Genomic DNA, 21727 nt, shown 5'->3' on the forward strand with positions numbered 1-21727 from the left:
TGCATTTAGACCAACATTTGTAGGCATGGAGACCATGTTAGGATGTGCATTTGCTCTTGGCTTGAGCTGCACAGATTATTTCCCTGAAAGCCCTTGAAAAACTTAAAATCTTTTCAGATTTAACTCTGAGACATATTCAACTGATTCCTTAAACTGGGAATTCGGAAGCCTGTCATGGCCACATGGTTGAGGTTCTTGCCTTTATATCACCAGGTCACATGGGTTCAATCCCATACTTGGGCAGAGATTTTTGAAGATTCCCCGACTGATCGTTCTTAGCGCACATGTGGCAGTTGTCTGCAGAGTTTGCGTGCGTCATCTCGCATAAAGATCACTGTAGACTGTTTGGCTTCCACCAATACAACATACAGGGCGGTGGTCTAATGAAGAATTCTGGGTTTCCTCCACCAATAACACTAGCTAACATTAGAACGTGAAAAACTGAACAGTGTGTTAAAACATGCAACTACCTTCCCAGTATTACCAGAATTATCAGTCACACATCTGAAATCATTAAATCGCTGTATAGTAGCCTATTTGGGATCCACTTGAAATATTTCTAAACAACTCTTTAAAAAAAAAAAAAAGTTCAGGTATCACCACATAAATGTAAAATGTCCAAAACTTTTGACCCACATGCAGGGATCATTAAACTACTCTACTAACTACTCTTTCAAATAATATAAACAGCATATCATGGAATGGCTGATTTCATTAGATATGCAAAACTTATGTAGAGATTTTCAACCTTCCACAAAATGAATCTGCACTCCCAATTTTGTAAAAATGAGACACTTGTTGGAGTTATTGCACAAATCTACAGTTCAACAAATCAACTCACTAAAGTTGAATTCCCTTGCTTTTGGAGAAAACGTGGGGTAAAATCTTCCACAAACTCCTTTCATGTCTTGTTCAGACCGTATGTCAAACCCTACAGTAACATTTTCCACTGCGATGACAAACCACAAAGGAGACAGACTTATGAAGGTGAATGCAAATTGCAAACTCTTTATTGTCTTTGATACAATTGCTGCAAAATGATGTGGTAGAACCAAAATTATTCGTTTTAATACTCAAACATGACCTGATGATATAACTGTCACATTTGTGGCTTCTTGCCGTTGCCACCAGGCTTGCAATCAATATATTGCTACAGTTTCTCGATGGTCAGAGTTGTCTTCCCTTGACTTTGGCTAAGCTGGAAGACTACCCGCCTGGTCTCATGCCCATGAGAATAAATCACACTTTACATTTGTCACAAATAAATCATTTTATGTCCTTTGCTTTTATGTTGACATCAAAAAAAAAAAAAAAATGTATTAGTGACAACATCATGCTGGACAGATCTGCAGTTCATCATTAAATAACTGCTTTGTCAGGTCACTGAGGTCATAACCACATCGTTAACAGTTTACTCAAGCAATCGCCCACAATTCTATCAATCATCCTTTAAAAAATATTAACCTGCAAATATTAATAACACCATACACTCCTCGGTACAGTTTCTAGAGGCACTTTCGTGACGGATTCTCTACCTCCAGGAAGAAAATACCATTGTAATTACTTTTTTTTTGGTCATAAACACACAAATTTAACAAATGGATTGGAGCCAAATATAGAATAACATAACTTACTTTTCTTTTACGATAACCAGCCATCTAGTTCTACAGACGTCTTCAATCTGATTAGTGTAACTATGTAGGAAAAAAACAAAGCGAGATCAACGAACCCCAACAAAGTAGTACATGCACCAACCGTTGTCCCATGTAGGGGTGTGCACCAGTAATGATCGATGTGGTTGTTATCCAATGAACACTGAGCCAAGCCTCAAGGCTGACAAAGGGGCGTGGCCAGATTGACTGGTTTGAAATCTGCTCCCAGCCATTACCAAGCATGGTCCAGTCTTCTCAAAGGAGAAAACAAGTTAAAAACCCTAGTAAGATTTTGCACTAAGTTCAAACAAGAAAAAAAATATATATATGATAATGCCAAACAGTTCCGAGACAAAGTACAAATTCAGACAAGCTTTTTAACTTGGCTTATGTTTGAGAAAGCCAAATGAAGGTTTTCAGGTCATAATCCAAAAGTCACGCCCTTGATTGGCCATCAGTAGCGGGTAACCATGACAATGGTGTCAAAACAAACGGCTCTAAACAAAACCCATTCTAACAACCCCACAGAAGCAACCTTTAGCTTCAGCCCTTTTAGACCAAGGACTGACTTGCACATCAACCTGGAAACATTCCAAACCCCACTATAAAAATATTATGTTTGTTACCTTAAAACGTTGCTCACAGGACTGATTTAACTACACTGTGGACTCAGTACTGACACAAAGATAATCAGACTCTTTAAGACAATTTACTTTCACCATTTCAATACTTATTTATAAAGGCTTTTTCAGGCCCTGGCTTTATACCACAGTTTTAAAGTTCATTAAATCTTTCATCATCAAAAAATATCATTTTACTAATTACACAAGGAGCAAATCTTCATAGTAAATCATTATCAGCCTAGATCAGAGTTCATGGATGCCTCACTGAGACCACTGCCAAACCATCTGGCCAGTCACCAAAACAGCTCACCTGTCAGCTCACTGAAAGCACTTAACAGAAAATTATGAGGGAAAAAAATAACGCAAACTTCTTCAATCATGACGGAAATATCACACGGCAGTCAAAGGCCAAATAGTAGCAGAGAACAGTGACAAAGTGTCCATGTGTAGTGGCTGAGGCAGAAGGCTGCTGTGCACGGGGGTGAGCAATCCTGGCACATGTGTGTCCTTCTCCTGGGGCAGCTGGCCATCACAAGTCCTCGCTCTCACTGTCGCTGTCTGACGATGACAAGGTCTCATTGAGGTCTGGGGCCGTGGGCTGGTACACTGCAGTGATGTGCTTAGGGCTCCATGTTGTAGGCAAGGTCCTCACCAGGCCATTTCGCTGCTGCTTTACCTATAAAATATTATTAGCAGGTTAGCAGACTGAAGACATGCTAAGTGGATTTCTGTATCCCTTTTCCATTTGGAACATGCTTTCAATATATATATTCATTAGTTTGGTGGTTTTTTATGGCCTACTTTATGAATATTTCATTTGAAAGAATGATTGGCCATACCAGCAATTTTTCAGCCATACTGGGGTGAGGACAGGTTTTTGATATAATCAAAGCAAACATTTTTTAAAAAATAGATAAACATGTTTAAACCAGTTAAGACGAACCCAAACTTAGTTAAAACTTGAAAACCAAAACATGACAATCAATACATATTTATCTGTGTGGTTTTGTATGGCCTAGTTATGAACATTTTCCTTGAATGATTAAGTACCTCAGAACAGGCCCTATGAGTATGACCCTGCCATTTGACTGAATCTTAAGGCTGCACTGAAGAATTGTTTACTTCCATGACAGCTGTCAGGTTTATAGGTGGGGTAAAAACTGTGTCCATCGCATAAACCAACACTCAACAGGTAGCTTAGAGGCCTCTCCCTGGTCTAAAGCCTCGGGTGCTGTGAGACAAAGCCACAATAAATTTGCACATTTTCAGCAGGAGACATAAGTAGAGGAATACACTGACCTGTTTACTGAGATTTTGGAACTCTTTCATGTCATCTTCTGTGATTTCGTACTCTTCCTGGTCCGCCTCATCCCAGCCCATTTCCCGCAACAACCTGAAACATGACCATGGGCCCATTTGTCTTCATAACGCCCGGATATTGGAAAATTAGAGAGCCCATTTCTCTTTTATAAACGCCCTGGGGCCCTATTTCTCTTTTTTCATAGCCTTATGCCTTATAGCAGGCATTTCCCTTTATAACCACCTGAAAATGCACAGTTTGGGGCCCATCTCCCCTTACTATAAGAGCCTGAAAACCTACAGCTAGCAGGCTTCACTTCAGAATCAGGCAACCCTTATACAGGCCTATGCTAACCCACACACATCCTTGGCATTTTAATCATGGTATTTCATTTCTTTGATGTGTTTGTCTATGCTCTGCCCACAGTAACAACTGCCATTTGTCGAGTGGTGTCTTGATTTTTTTTTTTTTTCTGATTGGTGTTTAACGCCGTACTCAAGAATATTTCACTTATACGACGGCGGCCAGCATTATGGTGGGTGGAAACCGGGCAGAGCCCGGGGGAAACCCACGACCATCCGCAGGTTGCTGCCAGACCTTCCCACGTACGGCCGGAGAGGAAGCCAGCATAAGCGGGTCTTGAGCTCACAGCGACCGCATTGGTGAGAGGCTTCTTGGTCACTACGCTGCGCTAGCGCGCTAACCGACTGAGTGGTGCCTTGATAACATAGTAAAAAAAACCCGTGCACATGAACAGATGCTCAATCCACATGGTCTAAATGGAAATTGAGGATGCCTAAAACAAAATTATACACTCTAATATGTTTTGCCAGAAACAGGAGAACGGACTTGGGCCAAGTTTCTCCCCCTGGCAACCTCTCACCTCTGTTCAGCTTCCAGAGAGCTGGAAAGAATGTCCTTGCTGTGCTCCTCCACAGAGAGACTGTCCATTCCATTGGTTAACTCTTCCTCTCCCACCACTTCTGATTGGACACTCTCAGTCTGTGTAGCAGAGTATTACACATGTTATGTTAAACTGAGGAAACTTCATGATCAAAAATGGAAGATTATCTAAGCTGAGTAAAAACTGAAACCACATGGATCAATGTGTAGGGTGTTCAAGCCACACTGTAGTATATGTATTGTAAGTTGTAGTCAGCAGGCAGACTGAGGCAACACGAAATTTATTTTATGTTTTACAGGCAAGCCAACACTAAAATATCAAAAAATGAAACAAAAATAAAACTGAAAATGTATGAGTTTCATTATTTTAAAGGCTTGTGATCATGTAAGAATCTTTTGAAAAAAAAAAAAAATAACCAAACATAGTCTTCATTTTTCAAAAATAAGACAACTTTGAAATTTAATAACCAAACAGTCGGCATTTTCCACAAAAAAGATGATTTTGAAGTTTTACTTTCACTTTCATACCCACCTCTTACACTGCTAAAACATTTATTCTGCTTGTCAAATAACAATTAAGAAATGTTGAGGCCTGATATGAAAGGCTTATTAAGCACCGCTGTAAGGTTGTCAAGAAGATATTCATATTTAGTAAACACGGAATCCTGTCCGCTTGTTTCTCAGTTACACAAGACCTAATAATTTGGTAGAATGCTCAGTTTAGGATTTGTCCAAACAGTCTTTGAACATATTTAAATTAATGTTTAATCATTGACCAGGGGCTGATTCCAGAAGACATTTTTGAGTTTAGTCAAAATTTCAATTTTCAATATCTTACATAGGTAACAGCCCCTATTACGATACATTTACATAAATCATACATGTATAACACTTGCAAGGGTTTTTTTTCTTACCTATTAACTCATGGGTTCCAAAATAAAGGGTAAAATTAAGTTTCAATTTGTGATAAAAGTCTAAACTAGATTTGTGCCAAAATTTTGTCTAAAATTGTCTGTGCTTGTATCCACAGACTCTTGTATATGATCATATACTTGACAGGCCCAGACTACCTTTTGCTACGGACAATTCTGCAACCACTCACCTCATCACTCTTGTCACTGGATTTGACTTTCTCATCGTCTTCTCCCTTGCCACTATTTTCCCGCCGCATGGCCCGTAGGAAATTGCTCTTCTTGTCACCCAGGTTCTTAGGCTGTGTCACAAGCCGTGTACTGAGGATATCAATGGCAGGTGTAGGGGACTGGCGAGATACCTGATACGAAAGACAGCAGTGGTTGGTATACATGCAGTGAACAAGCCACCACAGTTTCACATGGAACTTGCCACACTTTACGACTCAAAGACGATTAAGTTGCAATGCACGTCAAGATTAATCCACAGTCAAATTACTCATACAACACTGATTTTTTTTTCACAAAAATTACTAAATCAAATCAATACATCATCATCAATACCTATTGTGAAAAACTGGCCAGTTTTAAAACAGTATTTGAATCTACTTGATTTTCCCAATTTGAAATGACTGACTGCATTTTCTGAAATGCCATATTCTAATGATAGAAACATTTGCAAGCTTACGACAGCTCAGTAGGCCTGACTTGTTGCACAGCCACAAGCAGCCACTTGTTCTCTGACAGTTATTTTCAAGCATTTTTATTGGCTGTTAGCTTCATGACAAACTCATTTTATAATGTTTTCCCCGTTTTAAACAGTTCTTATATCTGCTATTTTTTTCCTTTAAAATGTCTTGTGAAATGGCAAAGGGAATTCTACAATAAACACATTGACAGAGTAACATCCTCACTCTAAACAATCTTCAGAATTTAAAAGGGATTTTGTATTCAACACAGCTTGTAAACAGTTATTTTAAGTTTTATAACTACAGGTTTTTCTGTCCAGAGCCAACATGTGTCCTACCTCTTTAGATGTGCTGGACTGTTGAGAACTCTTGCTGCCTGTATATGCCCCAGGCTCCTTGACATAAGCACCATTCAACCGAAGACTCTCCCTGGCTTTACGAGGAACATTCCCCTGTTGGACACAATGAATAAAGGCATAAATCTACAAGGGTAACTCCACCTTGTCAGCTACCTCACAAACCCCTTGATGCAAGGTCACCACTTAGCCAGTGGGGATGAATTATTATATTGTATTTCAACTAGTGTAGCTTTTTTCAGCTGACAGATTTTGTTGGCTTTGGACTGATTCCTCCACCTGATGCTATACAAGTACATTGCTGCTCGGCTTCTCCTGCTGCAAACGCATTACTATTACTCGTATACTGAAATTAGATGTATCGGTTTATACCAAAATCAGAATTAACACAAGGCTGTGGAGTATGAAAGTAATATTCAGTGGTAAAAAAAGAAACTTGGGAAACTTGTGTTGACAATTAAACTCCTTCATATCACTTCTGAACAAATTTTATCACTGTAAATTCCCAAAACGATACATTATTAAACATTTTGCTTACCTGTGTGAACAAGAGACATGTAATTTTATAACAGTTCCAGGTGTAGGCTTGATGTCAGCTGACCTGATTCAACTCATACTTGATGGGTTCTACAGTATTAAGGCCCTTACAATGGGCTTTCATGTCAGTATATCTGACTTGATTTCTTTTCTTTTAACACATGCTTAAATGTTTAGAACCACTAGGAAATTTAGAGAACTAGCGTACCTATGAATAAGTTTATTTAACTGCAGGACAGTACAATCATATGGTTGCACAAATAGCACTAACCTTGTTAGGTACTAATGCCTTGTAGATATTAGCACTAGACTGACTGGTTTTGGTTGGGCTCTCTTTGGGCACAGCCTCTCCAGAATGCGGCTCATCTGGCTTACTGGTGGAAGAGGACTTTAGTGGAGGGTTGTCTGGAAGATACAAGGCAAGAGTTTATTAATTGCATGGGAATGTCAAAGTAGAATCAGACCTGGGACATTAATTAGTTTGTTTACTTACAAGATGTTAGATATCTTTCGACAGCCAAGTGTAGTTTGTGTTTTCTTTACCAAAATCATACTTAAATTGTCCTCCTGCACTTCTATCTTTCATACAGATCAAATAAAAACATTATGAAAAGCTACAAGGCTACAAAAGGCTCACCTGTAGAAGACAGATGAATGCAAAATTATTGCTCAATACATAAAGTACTCAAACTTTTACAGTAGCATTGATTTTATCATCAAAAAAAAATGAAAAATAAAAGTCATGAATTTTGCAATTTACAGCAATTAATGTGCACACTGATGATTGAACATCCCCCCCTGTGTCATAAGCTTTACATGCTAAAACATGCAGTACTTACCATACATATACAAAAAATACCACTCCAAACATATACATTCATTTTGCTTTCCTTGTTATTTGACACACATGGTGGGGTATGACAAACTAAAGCACAGGCAAGCCAATAAATATTGAATCGGTTACTGAAGCTCAGCTGTTCATTATTACTTGCAGTATCCATAGTCTCTCCACTTAATATACCAATCATAACCACTACACCACTGGTGTGCTCTCAATTTTCACAATGAATTTTCAAGAAATTTTTGGGTAATAGACTGGAATATGGAATTATTAAAATTATTAAATTTTGAAAACAAACCAAGTGCAAAAGTTGCCATCCACTGTTTCAACCATGTTTGTTAAAACAAAAACAAATTGCAGAGGCTGTAGTGTGCTCATGTCATCACTGGAAACAGAGGAGTGGAGACCACATGAATGGGTGACACTGATAGCAGTTCTACAATTGCTGTTGCAGATTTCTGAAGTTCGAATACCACTCACCCCAGACTCCCCCTCCATTGACCACCTTACTGGTTGTACTCTCTTTCTTCTCTCCATTCAAAGATGGCTGTATACATAAAAAGATCAATGTTAAACACTCATTTATACTGAAACACACTGAAAACACACTGAAAACACATCACTGACAACCAGTGGAACTGCGTTTACTAAGGGAAAACAGAATCAATCAACAAAAAAAAAAAGAAAACAAAACATATTTACCACTGACAAATGATCATGTTTGTCTCAATATTTTATTTGACCTAAATTGCATAAAAAAAATTTCACCATATCCCAGGATATGCTTTTTCAAGATGTGTCGGTACTTATATATTTAATTGAAGTGATAGACCGTACTCAAAAGTATTTCACTTCTACGCGTACGGTCAGCGTTATGGTGGGAGGAAATTGAGCTGAGCCCGGGGAAAACCCACGACCATCCGCGTGTTATTGGCCACCAAGGAGTGTTGGAAGACATGTAAACTCCTATAAGACACCACATTTATCATAACTATGACCATGTAAGTGACAAAATTCAAGGCCACATCATTCAAAGATTTTCTGGTTCGAAAAAAAAAAAGGCAAACGAAAGTCCACATGACCCTAGATTCTGCCCAATTACCCTTACCAGAGGAATCATAAAAACAACGCAGACTGAATATGATTTACTCACAAAATCGTCATTAAATGCCTTATGCTTCTCCGGGCCAGAGTCTCTATCCTTGCCCTTGTCTCCATCCCGCCCTTCACGCAGGACTCTACCCTCTTTGTCGTGATAGCTGCGCTTTGGAGGAGTACGACCAGGGTAGCCATTGTAGTACGGGTCTCCATGGTAATAGTCATAGGGGTAGAGATCATAATAACCTGGGTAGCCTCCGTTCAACTAAAACACACAGTTAAAGTTACACAGCATTTTTTTTATTCTTTATCTCTTGAATTTAGTCTTAAAGGAAACAACAATAACAATAAAAACAAAGCTGTCCTCATCAGACACAATCGGTACCCAAAATTACCTCAATTTCCTTTCAGAAGTATCTAACTGCATATAACGCAGGGATCAAAATGTTTGGTCATTCAACTGTTTTCAAGAGTTCAAAATAAACATGATGAAATCATTTCAGTCACATACATGATTGTTATATTTTATCCACTTCCATGCTGCTTTACAAATATTTTAGTGAAATCACACGTATTTCACACCTTTAAAACATAATAGATGACCTCAACCTTTGTCAAGGCCATCACTTTGAAGGTTGAAATATAAAGCATTTTGAACCATACAATTGTACTAAGGTATTGATGAAGAAGTTTAGGTGTTCCAGATAGTTTTCAGCCCTTTTCATGTGTTTGATGGCACCTTCATATTCATAGCTGAAGACAATACAAGGCAGTCTCAGGTAACAAGGTATCATGACCACTCACCTGGTTGAAACGGGAGCTTGGATGTTGATATTTTCCGTCTCGGGTTGGAGGACGCAAGAGAGAGGGCTGAGAGCCATATTGCATGTTGTACTTGTCATAACTGTAGCCATTATAATAAGGGTAGGGGCCATACTGATAAGCATAGTAGTCCTCTTCAACAGAGTGATGGCGGAATTTGCTAGGGTGTCGCTTACCTGAAACAAATGGCCAATTTTATACTGGAACAAATTTACCTACAACCACTCTCAGTTTGCCATATACATATACACCACCACCATGTACTTCAAATATTGATTTAAAGAATACATAAAACGCTTCTTAATGTCTTCTATACATGGAAGTCAAACAATCAATTTGAAGAGTAGAGCTGTTTTTAATTCTTACTTGAAAACAAGGAATTCAATAGACATAACAGATATTCTTCTCCTGGTTGAGGATTAAAAATGCCAGCTACAGATATATACCTCCATCATAATATGTGTCAAAGGAATGCTGTCTGTGTAAGCGGTTGTAATCGGGCCCGTAGCGGTTGTAAGAGTTATGATAAGCGTCGTCCTTCCGGCTGCGACTCGCCTTCTCGGCCTGATCAGAGCTCTTCAGGCCAGATGACTTCTGCAAACAATCAGAAACTGGTCAGGTACCTCATTTCATAAAAAGTCCTAACAGTAGGTCTAACACCTGAAACGTAAATAATTCCACAATTCCTTTGTCTCACTGTGTTGGAGTGGCCACATATTTATGTCTCTGTAGTTGTAGTTTTATGCAAATAAGAGTATTCTGGAAGAGGCTCTCACTGTTTGGAACTTCATTTTGTCGTGGTTGCAAAGCACGATGGTGCAAACACAAAGAATTTTTCTGATAATTTATTGCTTAAAGGCAAAAAACACACTAAAATGAAGTACATATGTCAAATAAAAGATCATTCAACATTGCCCAAGATAAATCCCCAATTCTTCGGTAATGACCCAGAGAGTATCAGTGACGTCACACCCACATTTTTGGCTTGAAACAGTTACAAGACTCTTTTGGCAAATGTATTCAAAGATCTATATGCACTTTGAATGAATGATTACGGTTTAATACCACATCGGCAATTTTCCAGCCATATCTACATGCATCTTGCATGATGAAATCTAATAGCGTTAAGTGGTAAAAAGAAAACTGGTGTGACGTCAATGGTTAAATACAGTCAGAAAAGGCCCATCCTAGAATTAAAATTTTCAAATCATTTTACTAGGTTGAAAAAGGGGTTTTTTTGGCATTTTATGGTCATGACATATACATCCAAGTACACAGTTTCATGCCAAATGAGGAAACATGTCAAGAAAATTTTTGAAGCAACACAAAAGCATTAAGAAGTATTAAAAAGCATGTATAGTTTAACAGCACACAGGATTCCATATTTACATAAATACAAGTGAAGTTCATTGGTTCGATACAAGATATACTTTATGTTTACTGATATAAACAGAAAGCCACTGAAATTATTTGGAGACATAACCATGAGAATGATTATCATATTTTGTTTCCCTATCTTTAAATTGCATTTTGACTGAGTAACTACATTTTTCAGCGAACTACTTACAGGATTCTCCTGATTGGGAATCTTAAGCCAAGCTGGTGCAAAATCATGTTTGGGTGCGTTGCTGGAGGCCATCAGTGACTTTTCACCATCCTGACAGCCTGCAATCAAAACATTGTTGGAATGTTAATTCTGTACATCAAAGTCACATTCAAGAGCAGTTTATAAGTTAAACATCAATAACAGAGTGTGTGCCATGCAACATCCAATGACTATTGATGTCATTCAGTACTACGTGTACCTGTCACGTCCTCTATGACATTAAGCAATGAAATCTATAGTCAAGAGATACACACAAAAAACGAAAGTGGAACAAAAAACAGCTAACTCAATTCATAGGTTTCACATATTAATGCACCTTATCACAAAATGTGCCCACATGTATTTTCTGCTGTGAATTGGTTGTTAAGACCTCCCCTTATGTATCTAAAAATTTAAGGGCACTTCACCCTCCTGCAGCATTGGCATGCAGACGAGCACTACTGCTGATCATAAAAGGTACATAACAGTACTGTAAATCTTCAACCTTTGTGATCTTTTACTTTTTTCTCTTACCTTTTTTTCAGTAAAGTTTATGCATACAATTATTATGACAATGTCGCTAAAGATCCAAGCTTCATTAAACTGTGCAGATTATTTCTCTACAGCCCATAGCTCGCTCAGAATATTTCAAAATATTCACAGCAGTGGTGGTTGAAAAGGTTGAATTAGAGTATTTATAAAGAGTACCGAACAATCTGCACATCTGTAAACTGTGAATGTCAACAGAGTTTAGTTTTGGAACTGTTGTTATGAAGCAGAGTTTTGTATTAACTTCAGCGTTATTTAGACAATATCTGCAGATGGGAGACCACAACTATATATCACAAAACACAGGTTGGCCATGCTGTAAACAAAGTTCGCAAACAGTATAAACAGATGGTTGTAAAAAGTACACAGCCACATTACAATGTTCTGGATTCAGAGTTAATTCCCGTCACATAAACTTAGAACAGCGTCCGCTTCATGACCAGGATAACAATAAAGATTGCATCGGTATTTATTCATGGAGCAGTATGGTACAGTCAGGCCAGTACCCTAAGCATGTTATGTAAGCAGAAGGATAGCCTTGCTAGTTAGCGGCATCCCATGTCAATACATTAAAGAATAGTGAAAGTGCTTAATTCTGGCTTAATATGCTAAAGCTTGAGTTGATTTTTGTAAATATTTGATTGATGTCTTTTGCCAAACTCAAAAGAATCATCAGCTTTGTGGGTGCCAGAAACCCCTAACAAGTTACTTACATTCCCAGGTGTGAATGTACAGATATATGTACTTGGAAAACAAATGGTCTCAGCGAACAAAAGGAAGTCAAGCAAGCGCCATCTACTCCTTACTAACAGCTGTCCGGTCAACTTCCATCTCAGTACTGAGTGACTTTAGCGACGACAGTTAGATACATACATCAGAAGATATACAGGAGCAGATGCACCTGTCCGATATCCGAGCTTTACTCATATATGTGTACAACGAAATTTCAAGACTCATTTTTTTACAACAACTCCTGTAAATATGCAGATGTCTTGCTATTCCACAAAATACACTAAATCTTTCAGAATCTGTTTACCTGAACCAGAAGAATCTGAATCAGAGGACTGTGAGTTATGATGAGGAACTGTTCCTCCTGGCAAGACTCCAGTGATTTGGTTTCAAGGCAAGCGCCACAGTCTCCTGCAGCTGTATAGTACTGCGTTGTCCAGTCAATTCACATGCCAACCTCCTCGCTCTCTTTCCAACACAGTATTCTTTGGTACAAAAGTCACACCTAGGTGACTGACTACAAATGTTAGATAATATTTCGGGGATGTTTTGCTACCTGTACATGACAATGTTGTTTTATGAACAGCGCTAGATATAGCTGTATCTAGGGCCGTATCGCACAGGTCATTTCCACAGCTCAACAAATACTATTCCATTTTCTACTTTGCACTAAGAAATAACATACGAGAGTCAATGTAATCCTGGTATCGCATACACAAAGGCACATATCACGGTTTTCTAAACAACTGCATGAATTCCTGCAGATGATAAATGGTAAGTATAAAAAAATATATCTGTCTCTGGAACAATCTGCACACCGGTGATCGAACTATGAGCTCATTCTTTCTTGTGGTTTAATCCTTCGATTTATATACAAATATATTACAGGCTGGGAAAGTATGTCTGAAGAGATACGGTCATAACATGATCAAAGGTAGACTTGTTTATGAACAGCAGATCACACTGCTGAACAATGTTGCTGTCCAAACCAAGCTTATCAAACAAACGATGCAGAAACTTAATACTTTTAGGCTTATTCATGAAAAGCATTTAAATGATACTCTCGTCATCTCTGTAACAATTTAACTGATGCACAATTGTCACTTATTTTCGCTGATGATCCTTTCTTGATGAACACCTTTGCGTGTCATATCAAGCTCTGGAGACCGATCCAATGAATATGGCCTATTCTAAGCCAGCAGAACTATATCAAAGAAAGAATGATCAATCCGCAATGTCCACATGTGACAACTGCATGTGAGAGAGAAGAGTAGTGGTTGGATCCCTGTAGCTTGCTACCCTTGTTGACACTTCTTCGATACCATAAAATATAACAATTTGAGGTCGTAGTGGATCGCTGGTTGTCTTGAGCAATGTTATACACGTCTTGACTTTAAAGAAACTGTGGTTTTATTCGGAATCCATCGGTCACAATCTTCTGTAGGAAGCTTCAAACGATCAACAAGTTCACGTAATTCGACAATTTCACAACAGCGCGTGCAGCATGCACGCTGGTCTGAAAGTTGTTTTCAAAGGGCACAAGTATCAGGTTGTTTCTTCAGAACCTTATACAAACTGACTTGCATACGCCACAATATAAATCTTTCGAAGACTACTCATAACCAACGAGGTTTGTCACTTCTATTCCCATCAAAAGCTGTTCCTCTTTCCTGACTTTTCACTCCGTTATGGCGGCTTGCTATCCCATAATTATCCCAATAGCCTCCAACCTCAGTGGGAAAAGTTATAAAATATTTTTGGAATTAATGTCATATTCAAGCATTTGGCTGTTGCTCGTATCTATTAGTTTCTTCAAAATGAGAAATCGCTGAATTGTATAATTTACATTATGGTCATTTTAGCAGATACGTACAGATTGGTTTGTTAGAGAGTATATAAAACTAGGTCAAGGTTAGAGGCTCACTTTGTCGTCAGTGGAGGTAAACAAGACATTAGTTTGCGGTTAGACAGTGTAAGGACGGATACGTAAGCACGTCGTCGCAGATTCTACTGGTTGTGTACAGTGGGACAATTAATAGCTACAAAAATGAAAATTGAAGAATGAGTGTAATGGTGTAAGAAAAATGCACTAGCTTTAATCAGTTCTTCGGGTTCGAACTTCCGAGATCAGCTCTGAGGAAGTCGACGCTGGGAAGAACATTGCAGTTTCTTGCATGGTACAAGGTAGTGCATGTGCTCTATATATATATGGAATTTAGTACAGTGATGAAAGTTGTGGTTTGCTAATGTTAATAGAAAGGTGACTTGGAGACAAAGCAGAAGGATGTAATCAGTGATTTTGAAGAGATAAAATGTGCAAATGAATCCTAACGACATTGTTGTTAAATTTATTTCACTGGGTCATAGACCTACTAAATTAGGGTACATTGATTGTGTAAGCTGGCCTGGAAGCCAGAGACCATGTGATCTTTTTAATAACAGACTACGTGGGTGAAAGAAAATGTCCTCGTAATGTAGTAGTTTAGGAAAGTGTCTGTTTTTGAATGGCTGCCAGCAATAACGTATTCCTTGGAATTGCATAATTTTCAGCTCTCCACATAGTCTTGAGTATTTGTGCCGAGCTTATGTGATGTTTTCTTGTACAAACAGGTCTTACTGATTGTTTACGAGAGTGGCAAACATGGGCCTTTTCCCCTATGCTTCAATGCGGGGTGGCGATAATCACATTTTGTTTTCACCTATTCTTCAACTTTCGCAACTTCTACCAAATTGTGTTTGTCAGCTATCAGATCATCAAGTATCACATCAATCAACTTTTAATTTGTTTAAACTATCTAGGCTGTCATTTAATTTTAACTGAATTAAACCTATCTGCCAAACTGAAGGAGAGAAACCATTACAGATGTATCAGAATTTGGATGTGAACCTTGGTGATGAAGAGAGGGTGGTCCGGGGGGCTTCAGTTTTTTTTCTAGAGAACAGCCACTTTTCACAGGCATCCCCCATCACTTTGGAAATGGCTCTGATGCGCCTATTCATTGTTGCTTCACATGCATATTAAGCTTTCTCTTGCCTCTAACAAACTCTCTGCACCAAAAAGGGCACGGTATTGTCATGGATATTTTCGGATGCAGGAATTTTTTCCAATACATTGATGACTCAGTGATCATAATCGGTGATGAGTAGTGATGATTCAGCTTCATCATTCTTCCAGTACATCCTTGAACATTTATACTCTCAAAACATGTTTAAATAGTTTGCTCAGAACACTGTGTGATCTATTTTTATTCTGATTTCAGGATTAACAGATTCTGTAGGTATGATTGGGCAGACAGCCAGTTTTGTCTGTGGGAAGCAACTAGGTAGGTTCGGTAGGAGATGGCAAAGCTTTGTGCTAGACATGCTGGTATCCCAGAACTGTCCTACACATGTGACATGCAGATACATGTGCTCAGGTCGATTCCCCGTAAAACCTGCCTGCTCCCATTACTCAAACACACATCTTTTACAAAGCAGCATAGTCCATAAACCCTGTTTATCCAGCATGTTTTCAACATTTTCACGGGAGATAATCCAGTATGAGAATACACCTTTTAAAGCTCATTCTGGAAAGGTGGTCACGTCTCCCACTATAACATCAGTTTATGGAAATTATGTTTCAAGACGACCAATCACAGAAGACCGGAAGACAAGAGCGTTAACGGTGTGGACCGATCTTGCCCAGATCAAGTCATCTCCCCTGCCAGCGCTGGTTTTGGGCATCTCAGGTCTCGTGCCATTCGTCAGTGCCCCAGCGTACATGATTTTAACACAGACTTATCTACCTGCTATGGCCTTTGCCCAAACCGTTTATGGCGCCACGATCCTATCATTTCTTGGAGGAGTACGCTGGGGTATCACCCTCCCTGAGGAAAGCCTTAATAAGCCTGACTGGCGGAACCTGACCAGCAGTGTTGTACCCTCACTGATAGCCTGGTCGGGGCTGCTCTGTTCAGAGCCTGTAGCCACCCTCACTGTGATGACAGGACTAGCAGGCTTGGCATATTTCGATACCATGATGTATGGTTACCCCCCTTGGTTCAAGGCCCTTCGATTTCTGCTTTCCCTTTTTGCCGTGCTTTCTCTATGGACCTCCTTTGTCTGCAGGTTTTTATTGGACAGCAAGAAGCCTGTGGATTAATGGAAAATAGAAGCAAAAACATCAGGAATGTTGTACAACAGTCCTCCAGACCACATAGATTAAATGACTTGGCTAATGAAATACATTGCTTTGTCCATAAGTATTACATTTGATTGATATGTATAGACTGTGATAGTAGTTTTGTGTTTAAGGGTCTCTTGATATCAGATATCTGCAAATTTATTTTCGATTATATCTTGCTAAAGATGGAACACCAATAAGGAGCTCAAAATAATCCTTATCAAAGAGTGACTACATACAACATATGTAAAACCATCAGTAATTAAGATTAATGTTATTATCTTCTAAGACAATGGCATGGAGTAAAATGTGCATTTCTCTTTCTGTTTCTCATATAGAGGTACAAAATATAATGCAAACCAATCCTGATATTTTAATGTGGGCTACCCCACCTATTTTCTTTGAAAATATCATTAAACAGGAAAGAAATGTAATTAAGGTAAACAGTAAATTGTGAATGATAAATTTGACACTGCTTTTGTCCGAAATTGTGGGTAGAGCGCCATTGAGGGATACACAAGGATTGTTTTGTCTCATAGTCTGGGTCATTAAGTTGAGAATTTAAATACTTCTGCATGTTGTGATTCATATGTCGTTGTCTTACAAGATAATGCCATATAATTAGAAAAGATTTAATTTGTGCATAAACTTAATATTGTCTGTATACGCTGTGCTTTAAGGATTGTTTTCATGGGCTGGTTGTTGTGCCGTTTAAAACAGACACAGTCAAATAAAGATATGCACATTTTCTGACAAATGTCATATCAGGAGAGTTTCTTGTTGAGATACCAGCCTGGATAGCACAGTGGGTAGAGCGTCCGCTTCGGGAGTGGTAGATCCAGGGTGAATTCTGGTTGTAACTTCCTGGCTTGGTGTTTAGCATGAATGGAATGGTGCAATGACTTGTTGACCCGTATCAATATAATGGCTCTGGCGGGGCATCTTACTTGCCTTTGGTAAGGAGTCTCAGTGAAGCAGCACTAGATAGAAGAACTGTAGAAATCCATCCTGCAACAAGGAGGCACATTACATGCACTCCAAGGATCGCTTCGTCGTCATGTGACTGAAAAATGGTTAAGTTCGACGTTAAACGCCAAGCACTCACTCACTCACTCTTGTTGAGAAAAACATGTTTTGTAGATGTTACATAAATGTATGTAATCACATGTGTATTGATGTAAATGTAGCTCATGATAATCTTCACGTTCGCATTAACATAGTTCTAACACCAGTACCCAGCCCACAGCTGTATGTTTTAGCTTTATTACCATCTACATTAGCCAGAAATCATAATAACAAGACAAAGTGAGGATTAGTATGCTTGTGACAAAATGTTACCGGTACAATACATAAAAAAAAACTTGAGATATTGTTACTAGGTGGCCCTAGTATATGCTTACGTATATGTAGTTGTTCGAAGTACAACAAAGCCCTTAAAATGAATTGTAGTTGATCTGGTTGTCACATTGATGTGAGTGACATTCAGCCAAACATATTACAACTGCACAACCACGAAGTGAAGGGCTTCTCCTGACATGCTTAACCCTTATTCTTTCTCAGCCAATCGCTACTGAGGACAGTACAACTTACTATCTTCTTATCTGAAACAGCTTTCCAATTCCATGTCCAGAAGCTTTTGTTGCCATAAAGGGTGTAAATAAAGGACGATAATGCAAGTTATGGGAATAACGTCGTCAAAACTTCACAGAGTTGTCTACTCCTTCATTACACATGCCACCGTTTCGCAGACGGTGAACGTGGGTTTTACAGGCTTTACACCGTAATAATGAAACTCAAAAGCTATACTTAGTACGATGTATTTGTGGAATGTTTAGATGAGTAACATGTTTACCATTAAACCTAGCTAATAAAAGGTAATTACGGTGCTCTTGGCAAAGGTTCGAGGCCGCGTGGTCAAACCCTGCAAACCGGTGGCACTCTAGCGGCTTGACGTGAAGGGATATGGTGTGGTGCAGTCGTCACTCTACACATAATTTTAATACTTTGCCATATTAATCGTGACATAAGTGAAATACTGCATTTGACGCGAAACGCGAAAAAGAAAATATATAGGATACAATGTGCAACATGTGAACATAATTGGAATTATGACAGGGCCTACACATTCCACCCACACGGCGCAGCGTTACTGAAATTTACCAACGACCCTGACATTTTGCTCCACTATTTCCTTTCCTTTCAGATTTCCAAATGTCCTTTGGCTAAAAACATTGAGATAACACACTCGTAGACCGCTACAACAGAATAATAAAAAGATATCGCACTGATTCCTGAATTTACACGTGCAGGCATACGTTTGTACAAAGCCTGCTCTGAAAGACCTCGTGTATGCTAACAAGTCTACAAAAAAAAGCAGCAGGACAAAACTGCTATGTAAGTAACACAAACCATTTTATTAATTTCAATAGCTGGGATATTTGCCATTATTATTGCTATTATTAAAAATTATTCCCTGGCTTGGCACTGTACGCCTGAGTTCAATGCCTGGCTGTACACTGATGCATGGTTTGCCCGAGAGGTTTCAGATAATATCAGTTAACGACAGATGTCGATTTCTCTCCAACCAAAATATGGCTGTACACTGTAAAAACGCGTCATACAGTTTATCGACAGAGGTTGTTATCCTCACAAACAATACAGCCTAACAGGCCATCAAAATTATCACACTTTTTAGTTTTTATATGCAAGTTCAATTTAGATACAATTAACGCCTAAAGTCTAGTAGGTCTGCGTGGTTTGTGTCTTGTAGACCTACTATCTATATGTTTTATTGTATGCTTACTGTTAGTTTCACGGTATAGTTTGGAAAGGACCAAGTAAATTAAGTTTTTCCATAAACACCTACCAAATATGGGCCTACTTCGTGCATAAAGCTCCCCGATTTATAGCGTGGGAAGGGAGACGTTGCATTATTAAGTCAAAATGTGTGGGAGGTGCTGACGGGTGTACCACAGAATTCAGAGTTGTCTGGAGGCAAAGCCAGGGTTAAAGGATATATCACGTCAGGTTGGAGTAAACAAACGGTACTACCTATGGTAAAATAAGCCACAAGAGATTCCAAATGACTGGAGTTCAAAAGCCGTTCAAATGACACACAATCCCATCAGTCTTGGTGATCTGTCTCCGCCGTTCATCTTCATTTGCTAACTGACACAATATAGCGAGGTAAATTTGTGTGCGATCTCACGACCTTACTCGTGTTGAAAATCACCAAAATGTATAAAGCTGTTAACACGAAAAGCAGAGTCATTTATCAGTTTTAAATAATATCAGGATATTGTTGCCATACAATTTTTCAGAAGGCAAATGTCAGTCAGTAGTCGAGTCACAGAATATTTTAATTTTTTTTTATGTTGTGAGTCCGTGGCCGAGGGGTTAACGCCAGCACAGGAGCCTACTACCAATGTGGGTGCTGTGAGTTCAAGTCCAGCTCATGCTGCTAAATTCCTCTCCGGCCGTACGTGGAAAGGTCTGCCAACAACCTGGGGATGGTCGTTTGTTTCCCCTGTGCTTTGCTCGGTTTCCTCTCACCGTAATGCGGGCCGCCGTCGTATAAGTGAACTATGATTGAGGAGGGCGTAAAATACAAATCAAATAAATAAATCACTATAACGTCTATAGCCGAACAACCGTACATCAAACCAAGAAATAATTTAGAAATTCAGTGTCTACGGACGACCTACGCCAAAATTCAACCAAAAACCCAGTCACAACCGGTTTAGACGTCTTAGACGACCTCTATAGTATCTTACCACCAGGACAACGTGATGGATCCACCATTGTTTCAAAGGTTACCAATGTGCCACAATTTATCATACACTATCGTTCTGTTCACGAGGTCAGTGCACCAGTCAGTACTGTTAAGAATCACATGTCTTTAAGTCTGCCAGTGCTTTGTTATATCCACCATTGTTCCAGATTACCAATTGATGTATTGACGAGTCTAGTCTATGCTAGTGATTTATCATTTATCAACCCCCACCCCTGTAAGTTTACCTTTGCCTCAGTCACTCTTAAAAACATAATTTGTTACGTTAACAGAAAATCTGTTATCTGAGTGATGCTAGAATGTATTTTGCTATTGCAACATATTATTGTGTTAAATATAACATACATATTCTATTAATTCAGCATAACGATTATACAGGGCATTGTATGAATATGACAGAATATTGTGTTATAATAACAGAATACATTCTAGCATCACTCAGACAACAGATTTTCTGGCCTGTACCATTAGGACTATATAGGACAATATCATAGTAGTCATGATAGAGCTAAAGGAAAATCATGCTTCGTACAGTGACATTCTACCGCGTTAAATTTAATAATACGATTAATTAAGAAACTCACAACACTCGCTTTGACTAATGTACTCTTGCTTTTCCTAATGCACTTTTGCTTTTCCTTGTGCACTCTTTCTTTCCCTAACGCGCTCTTTCTTTTCAAAATGCAATCTTTGTTTTCCTTATGCACTCTTGCTTTTCCCAACGCACCCTTGCTCCTAAGGCACTCTTGCCTTTCCTAATGCACACTTATTTTTCATAATGCACACTTGCTTTTCCTAATGAACTCTTGCTTTTCCTGATGCAATCTTGATTTTCCTAATGCACATTTGCTGTTCTAAATGCACACTTGCTTTTCCTAATCCACTCTTGTTTTTCCTTATGCACTTTTGCTTTTCCTTATGCACCCTTAGCTTTCCCTGATACGTTCTTGCTTTTCCTAATACACTCTCGCTTTTCCTAATGCACACTTGCATTTCCTAATGGATTCTTTCTTTTCCTAATGCACACTTGTTTTTCCTAATGCACGTTTGCATTTCCTAATGGATTCTTTCTTTTCCTAGTGCACTCTTGTTTTTCCTAATGCACTCTTGTTTTTCCTAATGCACACCTGCTTTTCCTAACGCACTCTTGTTTTTGCTAATGCACTCTTGCTTCTCCTAA

At 38.8% G+C, this 21727-nt stretch overlaps 1 protein-coding gene across 1 annotated transcript; it reads right to left on the minus strand.

Annotated features, from left to right (window-relative positions):
• Positions 1-979: 979 nt before the first annotated feature.
• On the minus strand, positions 980-14280 carry LOC135470552 (vasculin-like protein 1). The gene is made up of 12 exons (XM_064749566.1): positions 12903-14280; positions 11300-11397; positions 10179-10326; positions 9715-9908; positions 8966-9175; positions 8293-8359; positions 7243-7376; positions 6417-6530; positions 5581-5751; positions 4459-4577; positions 3575-3668; positions 980-2951 (listed from the first exon to the last, which is right to left on the minus strand). Exons 2-12 carry the CDS (start codon positions 11369-11371, stop codon positions 2805-2807), a joined length of 1470 nt encoding a protein of 489 aa, XP_064605636.1. The 5' UTR covers positions 11372-11397; positions 12903-14280; the 3' UTR covers positions 980-2804.
• Between the last annotated feature and the right edge of the window lie 7447 nt (positions 14281-21727).

This window comes from Liolophura sinensis, chromosome 7 (genome assembly GCF_032854445.1).
Source record: "Liolophura sinensis isolate JHLJ2023 chromosome 7, CUHK_Ljap_v2, whole genome shotgun sequence".
In the NCBI taxonomy this organism is placed as follows: Eukaryota; Metazoa; Mollusca; class Polyplacophora; order Chitonida; family Chitonidae; genus Liolophura; species Liolophura sinensis.